Here is a 17,916-nt window from a genome sequence, read left to right on the forward strand (position 1 = left end):
CACGCTGCGTCTTCCCGGCCCTCAATGTGCGAAGCGCAGGTGGCACAGGGCCACCCCCGGAGGAGCCCTGCACGCTCTGGTCTTTGCACACCCTCAGAAAGGCCCTTGCCAGGTGTCCCTGTCGCTACGGTGGCCGTAGGGACGCAGCTGGCTTCTCACCGGACAGACTCCGGGGACAGGCTCACGGACGCACCACTGGGGGATCTGCAGGGTCCAGGGCCCAGCTCTCTGCCTGGAGTCCGGCGGCTCAAGGGCGAGGGTCCTGCTCTGGGGACCACAGCAGACGCTCACAGGCAGCACAGCGGGAACTGGGGCCGCCCACCTGAGGAAGGGCCAGGGATCCGCGGTGGCTCAGGGCAGCTCCGGCTCCCAGCCCTGCCTGCCCCATCTGTCACGCAGGCCCAGGTGGGGTGCCCAGCCCTCTCGAAGGGGCTGCCCCCCAGCTTGTAGCTCCAGGGCCTGCGGAGGACCCAGCCTGCTCAGGCCATCAGGCCAAAGGCGTGCTGGGCTGCAGGCTGCAGGGCGAGCGGTCACCTGGAAGCAGCAACACAGCAGTTCCCCAGGCCAGACGGGTCTGAGACACGACGCTTGTACTTCTGTGTTGGTCGTGGAAGCCTGGTCCTGCCCCTGGCGGTGCCCCGAACACTTCATGAGCACCTCCTACCTGCTGTATCCCACCTGTATCTGGGGGTGCAACACAGGACCTCGTCCTGTACCGATGTGCTCTGCAGGAGACAGAGGGACAATCAAACGAGTGATCGCAACTGGCCACCCTGTGGGCAGTGCAGGGGGCTGAGGACACCAAGGGTCGGTACAGAGGACTTCAGTGTTGTCCTGAGGGAGCTGACCCCTTGGGATCCAGTGAAGGCCCCATGTCCTCTCCCCAGAGAACGTTGACACAATGTTAAGGGGTCCCAGAGCTCTGAAGCCCCCAGACTCTCCCAGGGACCCCAGGGTAAGAACCCCCAATGAGTGGGTCGCATGCCTGTAGGCATCTGATGCCCGCTGATGCGTTAGCCGGGCTGCGTGCACTAACAGCCTTTCCTGTTTTCCTGCTTCTTGACGACCTGGCTTCTGGGGCGCCACTGGCTAGGGAGGGACTGCCCCTCCCAGGGCTAGATATTAATAATTCTGAGAAATAGAAAATGACTCTGGTCGGAACATGCCTTGCTTATGCAAACCTCCCAAACTCTGAATCCTCCTGCATCTGACTCTCACACTTCAGGCCACCATCCCCTGCCCCAGTCATCCCAGGCCTGGGCACCAGACAGCTGGGGACAGCCCCTGCACAGAGCCTGCTGAGGTCATTCAGACCGGCGACTCTGGGCCCACTCACCCTGACCTCACTCCCTGTGGAAACCACAAGAAGGCTCCTGCCCCGCCTCCTGCTCACACCCCGCCTCCTGATCCGCTCTGGTGCCCCCCAAGTGGCCCTGCCTCTTGGGACCGCAAGTGACAGACTATCTTTTCAAGCCCAGTGTCCTGATCCGTTGGCCTTGCCAGACCTGAGAATGGTAAGACCTGGTGCCAGGGACCGTCTGGCTCGCCAGGAGGGCCGTGCATGAGTGTCCTGGAGACAAGTACTCACCAGCTGGGGCCTAAAGCAACAGGAATGTATTCTGTCACTGGTCCAGGCGACAAAAATCTGAGATCCAAGTGCCGGCAGGGAGACCCCTCCAGAGGCTCCCGAGAAGGGTCCTGCTCTGCCACTTGTAGCTCCTGGGATCCAGGAGTCCCTTGGCTGGTGACATCCGTCCCACCTGCCTCCATCGTCCCATGGCCACCTCTTCCCTGTGTGTCTTCTCCTCTTCTGTCTCCTACAGGGACACTTGTCATTGGCTTTCGGGCCCACCTGGGTAGCCCAGGCTGCTGCCATCCCGAGAGCCCTAATTGAATCACGTCTGCAAAGACCCTTTTCCTGAATCAGTTCACATGCAGCGTCCAGGGATTAGGACGTGGACATATCCTCTTGGGCCACCATTCAGCCCACTGCTGTCTGTCTCAGTCAGAGGGGCTGGCTGTTGGAAGGAGAGGGGTCTCCTGGCCAAGCTGGCAGTGCCCACCCCCAACTCAGCCTGGGGAGGGGACTCTGCAAGGACAAGGATGTTCCTAACTTGGTGGAACATTAGGCTCAGCCTCGGCCGTGAAACTCCTGCCCCTCCGTGGTCCCTCCATGTCACTCCCTCACTGACTCCAGTAACACGAGCTGCCGCTGGTCTTCTGGGAGAGTGGAGTCCCCGGACCCGTGATGACTTCCCACGGCCGAGAACCTCGTCGGCCACGAGGCCTCTTGGACTCGCTCGATCAATTCTACGCCTGAGAGAGGCTCGGCATGTGGCCTGGCGAGGAAAGGGGAAGGCAGGGCTCGGGCCTGAGGTCGCTGTCTGGGGAAGCAAGAGCCATGCTGAGACTCTTGGCAGACGGGCCAGGCTTCCCCAGCCACCTGGCCTCCAGAGGCCGAGGAAGCCTTCCCCTGCACGCTGTGGCGTGTGGATGGAGCGGTGGGAGTGTTGTGGGGGGGGGGGGGCACAGGCTGGGGGCAGGGCTGCTCACTGTTCCAGGAGCCTGGCCAACAGGACGCGGCTGGATCGGGCTGGATCACCGGGCTCCAGGGCTCACGCGGGGCTCACGCGGGAGGAAGCTCGTGTTCTGCATCCGCCTGAGCTCAGGGAGGGCAGAGCGGGTGCCAGTCAGATTCTCTCTCCAGCGCGGAACCCGGCAGGCAAGACGGTGCTGCCTCGTGTCCGTGGGCACCTGGGCAAAAGGCCACGGCTTGGGGGCACTTCCTGCCGGGACAGCTGATGAGGGAGCCTCGGGCAGAGGGCAGCAAGGTAGACGCCTGCGGAGGCCCTCCGGGCTCACCTCGCCCACGGGACAGACCCCTCCTCACCTGCCCCAGCTGCAGCGGGCTCTGTCCTTGCAAACCCAGAGGCTTGACCGAGACGAGCGATCCTAATTCTGCTCTCTTGTGTGAGATGCGCACTATTCATATTTTATATGGATTAATAATGCCGTTAATTAATGTATAATTAGTAACATCATAAAATATGGCAACGGGCCACCCCATACTGCAATTCGTGTTTCCCAGGCGCAGATCTGAGACACCGACTGCTTGGGGTGCTCGTGCTCCTCCTGTGCACAGGAAGTGGGGTGCTATGCGGCCATGCAGCTCAATGAAGCCACAGCTGGCCCAGGTCACGTGGAGGGCTGGCCGCAGCAGCCCCCGCATGCACTGGGCACCGGGTGCAGGTCCCCAGCAGCAGCTCCTCTGGAGCTGAGGACAGTCTCAGGACAGGGCTGGCTGCAGAGGCTGACGGCGTTGCGGGAAGAGCCCTCAGTCCTGCAGGGCCCGGGGCACTGCGGCGTTCGCCGTGGCCTCTCCCCAGAGCTGCCCTTGACTGTAGTTACACTGGGCATCTTCCAGACAGTGACACTGTAGCACAAAGACAGCATCACGGCGCCAATAACAACACTGACGACGGCCATTTGTGGCCGGAAGCTGTGCCCAGTGCCTTTGCACACACTGCCTGATGCAATGCCGACAGTCCCATCTGGCTCCTGGGGCCCGGCATCCTTTCTAGAAATGGCCGGAAGAGAGAAGGCTGGGGCGAGGGCTGCAGCCCACCCGGCCGTCCAGGCAGACACGTCCCCCCAGGAGAGGCCCGTCTGCCACTTGACTCGGGTGAGTCCCCTCTGGGCCCGTTCTGCACACAAGGGAAAGGGGACGGGGTGTCCTTTTGGGCTTGGGGTGAGGCAGCTTATGGGAATGTGCTAGAAAATTCTGTGCCTGCATTTCGCCTTTTTCCTCGGAACAGCTGTTGAATTCCGTGTTCTGTGCGGGGAGGCTGGGAAGCAGCGGGCAGCGAATCCTCACGCACGCCGACACCCGCATTTGGAGTCGCGCGCTCTCCTCATGCCGGGAGGGAAGAGCCTGTCAGCCCCAGCGCGTAGCTTGACGACGACCACGCGGCTCTTCAGACCTCTCCACGGCGTTCTCTGAGGGCACAGCGTCGCCGCCTGCTTCTCCCACCATCCCGACACAGCGCGGGCCGTGGCGCAGCCGCTGTCCCCCGTCTGGCTGGCGGTGGCCGTTCACCGCACAGGTGCCCACCGGTTCCCGGGTGTTAACATTTCCAGGTGTTTCCAATTTTTCCTTAAAATACAGCTGACACGAGCATCTCTGAACGTAGGAGGTTTTCTGTGATTAGATTTATGTCCTTGGGACAGATGCCCAGATGTGTAATGGCCAGGCCAGGGCACAGCTGCTGGAAGGTTCTGTGAGTGTCTGGGCCTGTCTCAGCGCAGCGGTCTGAGGGCTGCGGGTGTCCACGTGCCCTCGTGGGTGTTTGGCAGGGATCGTGCAAATAGACACGGCTCCCGATTGTCTTCCTCTGTTAGTTCTCCTTGTAAGTTTTAAAATTACTGACGAGGGTTATTTGTTTTCGGCGTGTTTGTCACACAGTGTGTCTTGTCTGTTGCGACTCGTGCAGCGTGCATGAGCTCTGCGCGGGTTGTCAGTGCGACCTCTGCTGGACCGTGTCGGGTTTGTGTGGTGAGTCCCGGTGATTCAGGCTGGGTTATTAAATCACCTTAGAGGCTTTTACGTTTTTATTTAGACACATTTACCAATGTTCTTCTTTTGTGATTTATTTCTATTCCTTCTTTTAAACTTTTCACTGTGGAAAATGTCGCACATGCCCAGAGGGAGACAGAATCCCAGGAACAGCCGCCCACGGCACCCAGCGCCAGGCACCGGCTCCCGGCCAGTGTCCCGCCACCACCTCGACCCCAAGGCAGCTTGGTGGCAAACCCCACACGCCGGGCGTCTCTCTCTGACTTGCTTTTGTTTATGTCCACTTCCAGCCACCACATCCCCACGTCACTTGTAAACACCCCAGTCCTGCCATCGCTGGCAAGACGGACATCACCTACCGAACCTCCTTCAGGACGAGGGCGTGCGCCACGGCGTGTGTTGATGCACCCGGGATTTTAGCGTTAACATATACGGTGAGAAAAAGCAAAAGTGGTCTTTTCCCAAACAACTGGTAACTCCCACACAATTCACTCAATACTCTTTTAGTCTCAAATCTATGCAAACCACTTAATGTTTCTGCGCTGGGACGGGGCCATCCCTGTGCGCACCGTCCCACTTGTGGTGGGTTCAGAACATGTCCCAGGACCTTGGCGGCCCCTCCTCCTACCTACTTTCCTTTTTCAAAACGTTGGCGGCTCCTATTGTCTGTGAACTCTGCCAAGGAACTGCAAAACTATACTGCGACACGCGTGACCCCTACTCCTCCCCCCCACCGCCGCTGGACTTGGGCTGGACTTTCACTGAGTCCCTGCAGAAGGGCCGGGTGCTGATGTCTCCTGTCAGTGTCTTGGTGTGTTTGTGGGTTTCTGGTTTCTTCACTGTTGCCGCTCTCCCCTTGTTCTAGGGGGAGGCGATACCCTCCCTCCGGCAGAAAGGCAGGAAGGGGAGACAGAGGGCGAGCGCAGACCTGGGGAGGGAATGGGGGGCAAGTACGAAGACAGGGAGGGAGGGAGGAAGGAAGGAAGGAAGGAAGGAAGATGGAAGGAAGGGGGGAAGCGAGGAGGGAGGAAGACGAGGAGGAAGGAGCAGGGAAGAGGGAGGAAGGGCAGGAGGGGGAAGCGTGCCCCGCCCCCATCAGTGCTGGGGCTTTTCTGCAGGTCAGAGCAGAGCCCCACCCTGCTCCCCTCCCGCTGGGGTAGGGGCTGCTCCCCCAGGTCGCCTCCTCTTCAGTTCCTGGGGAGTTCACACCTTGGAACAGCAGACCCAGGCCCAACAGGTGAGCACCACTGAAGGGAATGATGGCGCTGTCATTGCCACCTTTGCGGTGACCCATGACGATGCCGTCTCATCCACAGGTGCAGTCATCACAGGAGTGCTCTGCTAGAATGATTATATTTTAATTCAGCAACTCCTTACATTTACATTTGGGTTTTAAACTCTTCAACCAAAGCCGGGTGGGCACAGTCTGCGGGGCTGGGGTCGTGAGGACGCGGTCAGCCGAACCAGCGGCACCTTCAGTGCTCAGCGCTCTTGCAGAATCGAGGTCCGCGCCGTGCTTAAAGACGGGCAGAGGGGCCCCTCACTCTCCTTGGAAATATACTTTATGCCACAAAATTATGCCCTTGGCCACATTCCTTTTTCAGATCAATCTGCCGGGGCTCTTGGGACGTGAGGACCTGGGTGCAGCCAACTCGGCGACGTCTCTGCTTCCTTCACGGAGGTGCGCAGACGGCCACCACCTGCGGCAGACAGAGCCTCAGTGAGGAGACGCGCTCTCCTCCAAGACATTTTAACAGAAGCTTTTCCTGCTGTCAGCTGCTTCTGTTCGCGCGGTCGCAAGCCCAGTTCCCGGAACCATGAGAACAAGCTGGAAATCGCGGGGACCTGCGCCTCTTGCCGATCCCAGCTTCCACTAAAACCCAGTTTCATGACGACGAGATACAGAGCACATACAGCCTTAGAATGACTGTTACGGTAACTGTTCTGGAATGGTCGCTGAGTTTCCTCTCATCTTTCTAAGGAGACGCGAGGCCTGGGCGCCCCGGCCTTCGCCGGGCACCCGCGTGCTGCCGCGCGACCGCGTCCCAGCAGAGCGGCGAGCGCCCTGTCCCGCTGCGTTTCGGCGGCACTTCACCGGAACCCGCAGGAGAGTCGGCGACTGTCATCTTCAGATTGTTGTTTACTTCTACAAGCCTGCTGCCTCCCTGGTTTGACGTCTCTGTGAACCGTCTTTCTGCGTTCCCGTCACGGCCCAGCCCGCGCCCTCGCCAGGCCCGTCCTCACACCTGCGCAGCGTCGTCCCTGCGTCCCCAGTCGCGTGCCAGCTGGAGAGAGATCTCAGCACCGGCCTGGGCTCTGGCTCTGTTTGGTGGCTCCTTCTGGTCATGATCACGGAACGCGTCATCAGTGCTGTGTGAATTAGCTTCTCCTCTGGGGAGGGCCACACGGGACCGAGGACAGGCGCCGACCGGCTGGAAGGCGGTGGCAGTGGCCACTTGCAGGTGTCGTTATTGGATGTGCCCACTGAGTCCCGGCGGCTCCACACCTGGCCTTACGACCTCTTTCAGGTAGACTGTGACCCTAGGGTGAGGCCTGGGTGCAGTGGGGTTGGGTGCGGTGGGCCTTCGCGTGCTGGTGGGGTGTCAGGACGTGGCAGAGACGCCAGCGACTCTCGGTGCCATCATCCTTTCCTCTGTAAAATCAGAACCACGGCTTCCAGCTAGGCACACGGGCACCCACGGGGAGGACACTCTTCCCAGCCTGGCTTGCAACGAGGTATAGCCGCCGGGCCGCCTTCTGCCCAGGGGGTCAGGCAGACATGGAGGGTGCTGACGCCTGGAAGTCCTCGCGGGCCTTTCTGGGTTCTGGGGCCAGGCTGGAAGGCCCTAGAAACGGCAAGAAGGGGTGTGGGCCGTGCCCCCTGCAGGAGTGAAGAGGAGGAAGAGGTAACAGTTGCAGCAGGACTCCTTGGAGTCTAGGATGTCGGCTCCAACCCGGCCTCCTGGGTCTTTTTTTTTTTTTTTTTTGAGACACAGTCTCACTCTGTTGCCCGGAGTAGAGTGCCGTGGCGTCAGCCTAGCTCACAGCAACCTCAAACTCCTGGGCTCAAGCGATCCTCCTGCCTCAGCCTCCCGAGTAGCTGGGACTACAGGCATGCGCCACCATGCCCGGCTAATTTTTTCTATATATTTTTAGCTGTCCAATTAATTTCTTTCTAATTTTAGTAGAGATGGGGTCTCGCTCTTGCTCAGGCTCCTCCTGGGTCTTAAAGGAAGCAGCTTTGCCAAGCTACTGGGTTGGAACACGCTTTTATTTTAACACTTTTTGAGCTTGATTTATAACATCTACGTACTTAGGCAAGGTTGGGGGGGGGTCTCCATTTGAACGCTCGCCTGGGCCCTGCAAACGCCTGTGGTGGGCCCGGTAGAGCCGCGTCCACCGCGCAGATGTCAGCCTTGGCATCGCTGGTCTTCTCGTCGTGTTTTCAACTGTCGGTTACCGGGAGTCGTTTGAGCTCGGGGAGGCCTTTATTGACAGCCTCAACCCTGTGTTAACCTGCGGTCCCAGCCCCCACGGGGGCTCCGCGTGAGCCCAGGTCGATGTTACGCGCGTCAGGGAAACAGCACCCTGAAACTGCTCCCAGAGGTCTCAGTGGAGTGACTTTCTGGGTCTCGGAATCTGCAGCATTATGTGTTTCACAAGAATCAGATTTAAAGACACGAAGTACTTAAATTATAACACAATTTAGTTGCAAACCGTTTACGTGCTGCATGCCACTCAAACATCAGATCCAGAAACTTTGGAGCAGCGTAAGAAACCGAGAACACGGCACTCATTTAGTTCTTGTGCGTGAATTCCAATACTTGCGTGAATTAAAATGTTGCACATTTTTATCCCAAGTTTTTATACAAATTTATTTTCCCAAGTGGAATTGGCATCACTATCAGAGAAATAACATATGATGTTGCTTTTAAATTCAAATCAACAAAATAGTGTAATTGGCCAAAGAATTTCTTTTAAATGGGAATTTTACATGTAACTTAAAACTTCAAGTCTCATGTTTTCATTAAACCATATAATACTACTACCCTTAAACGCTCCGCTAAAAGATTTAGCATCAATTTGACGCTGAATAGAAAGCCTTTTCAATTTGTAATTGTAACCTTTAAGTGTTTACTTTTTTCCAAAAAAGTTATCGGGCCTAGAAACTTGATAACAATTGCTTACCTTTTGTTAACTTACACAAGCGTCTAGTTTGTGAAGATGGAACGGTGAGAAAGCATCACTGTCTTCAAACCCCAACGAAATACACGGCCCAGTGGCCACATCACAGGAGAGCGTCCTGGCCCAGAGGGGCTTCCTTCTGGGGCCTGAGCCTGAACCGGCCAGCAGTCTGGGGCCACCCACCTGTCCCTCCTGTGTTGTGGGAGGAACATGCCGGGGAACACAGTGAGGACGCACAAATGGCCTGGTTTCTTCCTCAAATGCATTGCAAGAAAAATAAAAACGGAGGCGAGGCCACACATTAAAAGATAACTTAGGGAACATGCAAAGAACGGGAAGGCCTCGTTTGACTCCAGATTAAAACAAAGCAAATGTAAAAAGCAAAGAACTAAACAAACAAAAGAAAAACACGAGACAACTGGAGAAATCTCAACATTGGCTGGATGTTTGATATTAGGGAATTATTCCTTTTTGGAGCATGATAAGGTATTGTGTTATGTCTAAGAGAAGAAATCTACTGACATGTTTACAGATGAAATGAAGTCTTGGATTTGCTTTGATCGTGTAACGATCCTGTCTGGGGTGAGGAGGGCACGCACCAAACAAGCGTGGGGCGGGGTCACGGCGCAGAGGGTCTCGGCATCATCCCTCTGCGTCTGCGAGTGGGGGGCTTTTTCCGTGTGTGTGAGACAGAGAGAGAGAATCTAGAGTAGAAGGTGGTTGAACCTTACGATGCATAAAGGATTCGCATCCAAAATATATTTTAAAGCTCTATAGAACTCTGTACTTCGCCACCCAGATAATTAAACTAACAGGAAAGCGGGTTGAGAGAAGACTGAATCCCAGAATGATTCACTCGACCTGTTTTTGCGCAACTATTATGTTTGAATTCTGGGGATCTAGGAGTGGTCCGAACAGTTTCCAAGTTTACATTCTAGTGTGTGAAACAGATTTTCAGTGTCCTTGGGACCTCGTGCAGGGGGAGCTGTGACCTGCTGCCATCACCGCAGGTCCTCCTGGCCACCGTGTACGCAAGTGTGGAGCGCAGAGGCGTCGGGAGCAGGCGCGGCGTGGCAGGGCGTGCCCGGGGGAGGGGCGCCTGGCCGGGAGGCACCGTCGGTGGAATTATGGACTCACTCTGAAGGCAGAGCCCACAGGATTTGCTGATAAACCACCTTCAAGAAAGATCAGCATGTCCGCCAGCTGTGTGGCAGCCTCCTGGGGTTGGTGCCCCAGGGACCCTTCCCCTGAGGGTGGGCTGGTTTCCAGGACTAGCTGCTAAGTCCTGGGCACAGCAGAAGTGGTCGGTGTCACTGCCAAGACTGGGACATAACAACATTGGGGCTTTGTCTCAGTGACGCTGTCTGGAAGCGTCAGCTTCGAGATCTGGATCAGCTGCTGCGGAGGACGGCAGCGGCCCGGTCTCCAGGCAGCCCTGCAGGGAGGCCCACGCGGTGAGGAGAGGGGCCCAACAGCGCCACCGCCAGCTGGGCCTTCGGAGGAGCCCTGGCCGATGGCTGGCGGGACCCTCAGGGAAGGCCTGGAGCCAGAGGCACCTGCTCACCTGGACCCCGACGCCAGACCCACAGACACTCCAAGTCAGTGCAGGTCTGCTGCGGAGGCTGCTACGCTCGGAGGCCGTTTGTGGCACAGGAAGAGATGACTGACACTCTACAGCCGCCAACGTGCAGGAGAAACGGCAACAAAAGCACATTCACGCTCACCAGATTGGCTGAAGCTAGGAATTCTGGCAGCAGCAAGTGCCGACAGCGGGGGAACCACACCCAGGCTGACCCCGTCAGTGCGGGCGCGAAGGGGGCGGTTAAAGCACTGTGGAGCGTGACCGTCACCATGTCACAGAGCCGACGCTGTGCAGAAGGACCCGAGACACGCTCCAGGAGATACCCGAGGAAACTCAGTTCACTACCGTTTGGGGTAGAAATAAACTGGCAGCAGGTGGCGTGTCCGTCCAGAGGACGGGTCCTGCAGCGTGGAGCGGTTGCGTGGCCAAACACCACGGCACCTCGAGTGAGGAACCCGGAGAGTGTGCGTGGACACGGGCGGCCCCAACACGCGGCCGGGAAGGAAAGGCAAGATGCAAAAAGGTATTTTTACAGCGTGACTACACACGCTATAAATATGTGATAAACACCAAGACTGCCTTTTTTTAGAGATAAAATTACGCAGCAAAAACGCAAAATCACAGACACGCAGCGCACATGCGGATCCCGGGTTTGCACCTCCTCCTGGGAGGGGAGGGAACGGAGCCTGGTGCGGCTCTGTCACCTTCTACCTGTCAGCGTCTTCGTGGCAAAGCGCGGAGTGTCCAGTCTTCACGGTGGGCGCATGTCGGTCTGTTGTTTTCTCTGTTTAATGTGGTAGGAGTTTGCATAATTTTAAAGGTAAAAAAAGTATTAGGGCTTTGTAACGACCACTGAAAAATAATTTTCAGATAACATGATCCAAAAAATGTGTCATAAAAACCCTCCGCTGTTACGAAGCTGAGGACAGCCGCCCCTTGCCCCAGAGCTTGGGACTTTCTGTCCAAGTTTCTCTGCCTCCCGCCTGTTTCAGAGACGAGGACTCCGCTGACTGTGAGAGCCTGTCATTTTGGGTAAACTCGTCCGTGTCTTCAGGAACAGCCACAGAAGGCTATGGTTACCTTCCGGCCCCTCTCCTCCCCTCGGCCCTGCCTCCGTCGGCTAGCGCTGCCGCGACGCTGCCCGACAGACAGCCCCGGCCCGGTCTTCTGACCCGGGCCTCGCGCTGCCTGGAGCCAGCCGTGCGGCTCTGCGCCACTCCCCACGCCGGGGCCCAGGCAGCCGGACACCCCGGCTGGGTTTCTGGGAGGCCACCTGAGATGGGGCTTGGCGTGCAGGGTGCTTGAGAGTGTCCTTGGGGTCGGCAGCTGTGACCGGAGGAAGGAAGCCGGGCTGTGGGGAGAACTCAGGGGCTCAGGCACCCTCCGGAGAGCTCTGGAGCTAGGTGGGTTTTGCGTTGTCCCGAATTGGGCTGCGGCAGCCCGGCCTTTACCCTCTGCCCTCCCAGTGGATTAGTTACTGGATGTGGGAGCCCAGAAAGGGGTGCCGCTGGGGGCCGCGGTCGGGGTTTGTAGGCTCAGGTCTCAGTGATGTGCAGCCGCTGGGGGAGTGGCCAGCCGAGCCCTTCCCTTTGCCTTGTTCTCTGCGAGGGTGTCTGCAGCCCAGCTCACTGTAGCTTGCAAAGTATTTTGGGGGAGAAAATACTGCAGAGATTTAAATTACGGGGCATTTAGATGAGGGCACACTCCCACGGCCCTGGCTGGGCCATTAGTCTGGGTCCACGGGGCCACCCCTGGGATCCAGCCGTCCCCATCCAACCATCCGGGCGGGACCTGGGCCCCGGGCACACAGGAGCCAACGAGGAAGAGAGAGCACGGGCAGAGACGAGATAGGAGGGCAATTAACTCAGTCTTTATTTACACCACAAGAGTAACAAGTTGTATGATGCGGTACAAAATACTGGACTCCGGTGAAGTGGAAGGAGAGGCTGACCATTGGAGCAGGATGCCACTGGCCGGTGAAGATCCGCCCACACCAAACGAAACAAGAACGAGCAAACCAAACACAAAACCTCCACCTCCACTGAGCAAAAGAAAGAACCCTTGACAAGGTCCGTACAAAGAGAAAACGGATTAAATTACAGAAGAAACCGGCGGTGGCGGCCCGCCCGGAGCCCGCGCCAGGCTGACGGGCACCGAGAGGACGCAGCGTCGTTGCGCCCTGGCTCCCACCACGCACCTGCAATAAGCTCTTGGGTGAGTGCGGTTCAGCCCCCCTTTATATGTATATTATATATATGTTTGTCATTCTCATGAATTGGAAAATAGAGCCTCCACTGTGGAGCACACACACCAAAAATCCAAATAAAAACTGCTCACTTTCTCTTTCTTTCAATAGGAGACTTTTAATCGATGTCAGAGACAAAGTGAGGCTGAGCTGAGGACGAGCTCGGCTTCTTACAATGAGGAAACGTTTCCGTCGAAGCAGAGTATATGGTAAACCACAGTGCTCGCACAGTCACGGCTGCTTAAAGTGAAACCTTAGCCACACACCATCTGAAATTAATGAAAAGTCAACACGGCTGTGCGGAAAAGGGGACTCCTCCGAGCCCGCCCGGTTCTCAATCAGAATGAACCGTCGCGAGGCCAGGGAGGGCTGGCGGCGCTCACCCGGCCCGCGGAAGGAGATAAAAGGAAACAAACAAAACAAAACAGAACAAAATTCCTCCAAATCAACTCGAGAGAGACAGGCAGTTCACCTTGAATTCTGCGTAGTTTCCCTAAAACACTGTTTCCACATAAATACAATAAACTCTATTATTGGTATGTCACAAGTGCTAGATAAACTTTTTTCTTAATATGACAAATGTTTAAGTAGTCCTTTTTATTCTTACAATAAAAAGTACAATTTCTTAAGAATAAGTTCTGTGAGACGCAAACTTCCCTCCCCCCTCTCCTTCAAGGTTTTGTTTCACAGAAAAATTTCCATCCTTTGTATCTGCAAATGTCACGAGAGGGGATCAAAAAGGCATTTTTCCTCTTCCCCAAAGCTGCCGAGTTTGGCGTGCAAAATCTGTATACAATATAAAGACATGCCGGTCGTACAGTCCATGCAACCTCCAGGTGTAGGAAACTTAAAAAAATATATTCATATATATTTATATCTATATATTTATATATGTATCAATGCCCATAAAACACGTGGGCCCAAAGTCTACAAAAAGAAGAATGGAATGAGCACATGGCTGTGACCAGCAAAGAAGGAATGTTCCGATCAAAACAAAAACAACAAAGTCCTTTGCTAGTGCTGCAAAAATCAGACTCGCTTTGTGTCGGACCATTACAAAACGGTCCTTCCTCTTGGAAACAGAGTTTTAAAAGAAGTAAAGAAAAACCGAAACACTCTGACAAAGTGGCCCTCCCGAACAGGAGCCACGGGACGCCGGAGAGGGGCGGCCAGTCCCCGCGGGGCGGCTTCCCGGGATGGCCGCCTGCTGGTGGGGCGTGGGCACGTCGTGGCACAGCTGGAAGCCGCAAGGGCAGGGTGGACACCACGCGTCCCGGGGGCGTCACCGGGGATTCCCTGGGAGGGATATAAAGTGCTCTCTTGCCAACTCCCTGGCCGGTGCCCCCAAGGCCTTTGCAAAGGAAGAAAAAGGCTAAAGGTCCCAGGACCAAAGGGAAAGTGGGTGAGGAAACCCTCCCTGATGTGGTCCCGCCCACGGAGGCCAAGGCAGACCCCCCGCCGCTTGCCCTGGGCGCTGGCCGTGGAGAAGGGCCGAGTGTGTCTTCAAAGAAAAGGCTACACGGTAATGCTTTCAGCACATCTGTGAAGCTGGAGTGAGCCGACAAGTGAACATGCTTCCCCCTGCCAGGCCTCTGCGCAGAGGATGTCTCCACTGAGTGAGACTACAAGTGAATCCCTCCAGTGACAACCTGGCTACGGAGCGGTCCATGTCATCCCATCATCTGTTCAAAAAAGTGAGATGATGCCTTCCTCCCATGAACCACGGCTGGGGAGACGGCAGGTGGTGGGGTCCTCAGAGGGCCACCTGGAGAGCGGGGCAGAGGCTGCCAGAAGACCCGGCCAGCTGGGCCCTGCCACAGCTCTGTGCCACAAATGGGGGATGGGCCACGTCGGCTCCCACAGGCCAGCTCCTCTTGCCAAATTAGGCTCTGGAGCAAAGAGTGGCCAGTAGGGAGGAGAAAGTCAAACAAATCCCAAGACCTTTCTGCCCTGCTCTCAAACCCCTGTCTTCGAGCTGACCAACAGCAGGCAACAACCAAGTGAATCCAAGAATTTGCACTCATTCGGTCAAAAGTGGGATTGAGTTAGTGTCTCTTTCAGCAGCTACCCTGTAAACTTGACCAAACTCAGAAACTTGGCCTGGCGTCCCTCCTGAGCGTGGTGCATCTGAACTTCCACCCCCAAGTCTGAACTTGATACACTTGGAATGAAATCGGTGGTTTCAAGTGCTGAAAATTAAGTTACCAGTAAAAAGGGACTGTCAGTTACTGTCAAAGAGTGAAGACTGGCTGTCCCGGTCAGGAGCCTGCACTTTCCCGTCAGGCCTGCCAGGCAGGAGGCCCCTGGGTCCCTTGCAGCCACAGGCTCCAAAATCCAGGGCCGGCTGCTTCCAGCCTAAGCCCCACTGCAGCGGAAAACCCGAACAGGTGGAGAGCCCATGCGTGCCCCATGCATTGCCAACATGCTTAAAAGGCCTTTGGGAAACTCAAGTTAGAATTCTATCCTACAGGTGTGGTCAGAGAAGTTTAAACGTGAGTTGCGTTAATGCTGACTGCCCACGTGTCCAGCAAGCCTCCCGGGTGGCTCGACACCACATGTGACCGTCCCCGCACCTGCCACGGAGGGGAGAACATACCGCCCCGTGTAATACTAGTGTTGCATGTAGGAAAAGCCGTCTGGCTTCTTTCTACAGCTCCTAGGACAGACCAGGAGAGACACAATCGTTGGTGTCGCTCTGAAAAGACCTAAGGTCCCTCTTCTCACTCTCTGAAAATAAACTCTGATGGCGACGATTCCCGGACGCTGCAGAAAACTGCTCACTGTACAGAAATAAACAAAAACAAAAATAATAAAAAAACTTTGAAAGTTAAAAAAATGTACAAGCAAGAATTTAAAAAGGAAAACGATTTAGAAATTATTACCATTCAGAAAATCCCTAAATGGTGAAGAATGTAAAATTCACAAAACAATGCTTATTCAGGATCTTTTTGTGAAAAATTCATACAAAAATCAACAGCAAATTTATATTCTTTGCTATAAAAACTCATTAGGTACATATGTGCATGGAGGCTTGGAGAGGGAAGGGGTTCTGTTAGAAAATAATTAAAATTAACGTACAAACTTGCAGGGTAGTTGCCCAGTGGCGAATGTGTTGGCGCTCTGAAAGCCGGCCAATCTGGAGCTCAAAAATGCACGAGTTTCCATCACGATCTCTTTCATGAGCACCTTTAGAGCTAGTTCACAAGTCATCCGTTTGCAGGGACCTTCACGATCTGCATTTATTTTATATATATATATATATATATACTTTTTCTATAAATGCATTATAAATATTTTATCAAGATTTCGTAAGAATCAAGTTTCTTAGCTTGGAATACATTGGAATATATATTATACATATATATATTTATTTATACCTAAAATTTAAGCAATACTTCATGCTACTTGCTTTTAATAAAAAGCATTCCGATCGTAACACTGCGCGTGTGCCTACGACATGCTTCAACCAAATGGAGATGACCGGTCGCTACGTGACGTGTGAGGAAAGAACACTTTGGATTCATTTAAAATTTGTTGGACTTCAAAACCCCAACAGTATTTGCCACTTTTTGGAACTACCTCCATTTCTGTAACTAGCCACGGAGCGGAGGAGCAGCCCTGGGGCAGCGCCGGTGCCGCCCTCGGAGCATCGGGCCGGCTCGCCCGGCCGCAGGGGACTGTCCCACCGATCCCGCTCTTTGTCATTTCTTAAGGCATCGTTCCTCGGACTCCAGAAAACCCAGCCACAAAAATCCACCAGAGCAATAAAAATAAAGGCACAAACTTGCATCTTCCGATGGCTTCGAGAAACTCAACCCTCCCCCAGGCTCGCGTTCCTGCTTTTGTACAGTTTTGTTTTTGTGAAAGGTCCGTCCACTCTGTCCCCACCCGTCGCAGACCCCACCGCACGCCGCCGCGTTCGCGGAGGCAGGCCAGAGCCGTAGAAAACTTTCTCTTTTAAAAAAAATAAGCTACAAGATGAGCTGAGTGGTTTACACGGAGACTGTGAAATTGTGGGTAATAATCAAACTTTAAGCACCAGTTTTAATCAAGTTTTTTTGTATTATTAGATCTTTGATTTTCATTTTCTTTTCCTCATGTCACCTGGATCCGGCAACTGTGCCGCCAGCTGCCGCAGGCTGCTTTCTTCCGCGGCATCCCGGGGCCGCCGAGTGTGCTTGGCTTCCGCGTCTGTGCGTGTGCACGCGCCGGCGTCTGTCCCGTGTCCCGTGGGCGGCTGCCATGCCCAGGGCGTGCGTGTGCGTCTCGAGACCTGTGGGTCTGGGCGGCAGAAAGGCTTCCCGTTGCTGCTGCGCGCCTGGTGTCCCTGGGCGCTCCGAGAGAGCAAGTGGCGGGACTCAAGCGCGACACGGGAAAGTTTCTTGGCTGAGCTTCAAGACGGAGACGAACAAACAGGAGAACAGTGGCCCCAGGAGATGCTACAGGGGCGGCTCCTCCTCCATGGGCTCCTCCTCTGGTCTGCGGTGAGGGGGTGGGGTGGGGCGGGGCGGGGCGCACAACAGAGGAGAGAGAGAACCCAACAGTGCGTTAAAGGTGACACCTTTGGCAGCTGCCCTTCCAGCAGACCTGCCGCCTTGCGGTGTCCCTCCCTGCCACGGCCTGCCCTGAAGCTGAGTGCCACTGGGCCCACGATGTCCAGTGCTGTCCACGCGTGTCTAAGGGGCATCCACACTGGACAGAGGGGGCTGCCCTGGCCTGTGTCGAGGGTCGGATGGGAACACCTGAGGTCCATCCCTCCCCCGGGCGGGGCCAGCCCTGGCGCACTTGGCAGGCCTTGCGTGGTAAAGGCTCTGACCGCCTGCAGGACACGTCACTGCTCAGAGGTACCCGGCAAGCCCACAGGCCGGGGGCAGACTCTCACCTCTTCTCGGTGGGCTTCACGCCCACGGAAAGCGAGGCCATGGCGGTGACCGTCTCGGCTTCTTCGTTCTCGCACTTCTGAGCCTCGACCAGAGAGTGCCCCACCGTGGAGGGCGTGCGCTGCAGGCAGCGCCAGTACTTGCCTAGGGCAGGGAGAGCCGCTCAGTGACCGCGCCTCGCAGGCCACACCGCGGCCCGAGGAGGTCTCCGCAGGACCCTGGGCCTCGGGACCCAGCGCTGTGATTCAGAGACAGAAACCGCGGAGCTGCATGGCTACAAACTCACAAAAACTGGGAATCTCTGGAAATGTTTCTGTTCCCAAGTGGAACAGTCTTCCTGCAAGCCGGCCCACCCACGACCGAGACGGGGTCTGGGGGCCTGGCCCTCTGTACTCAGGGCCCTCCCTGCCATGGCAGCAGGACTGGGCTGCTGGCTGGCAGTGCCGAGCCC

The 17,916-nt window shown here is 55.8% G+C and overlaps 1 protein-coding gene across 2 annotated transcripts in view; it reads right to left on the reverse strand.

Annotated features, from left to right (window-relative positions):
* Nucleotides 1-16,596: 16,596 nt before the first annotated feature.
* Nucleotides 16,597-17,916, reverse strand: part of HDAC4 (histone deacetylase 4) — a 113,173-nt gene continuing 111,853 nt past the window's right edge. The window contains exons 23-24 of one of the 2 annotated variants that reach the window (XM_012648867.1): nucleotides 17,468-17,609; nucleotides 16,597-17,064 (exon numbers count right to left, since the gene is read on the reverse strand). In XM_012648867.1, coding sequence (XP_012504321.1) covers nucleotides 17,025-17,064; nucleotides 17,468-17,609 — 182 coding nt within the window. In that variant the 3' untranslated portion in view covers nucleotides 16,597-17,024. The remainder of the gene's footprint in view (nucleotides 17,065-17,467; nucleotides 17,610-17,916) is intronic. The other variant, XM_012648868.1, reaches the window with a different exon arrangement.

The sequence above is a fragment of the Propithecus coquereli genome, unplaced genomic scaffold (genome assembly GCF_000956105.1).
Source record: "Propithecus coquereli isolate 6110/MARCELLA unplaced genomic scaffold, Pcoq_1.0 Scaffold295, whole genome shotgun sequence".
Classification (NCBI taxonomy): Eukaryota; Metazoa; Chordata; class Mammalia; order Primates; family Indriidae; genus Propithecus; species Propithecus coquereli.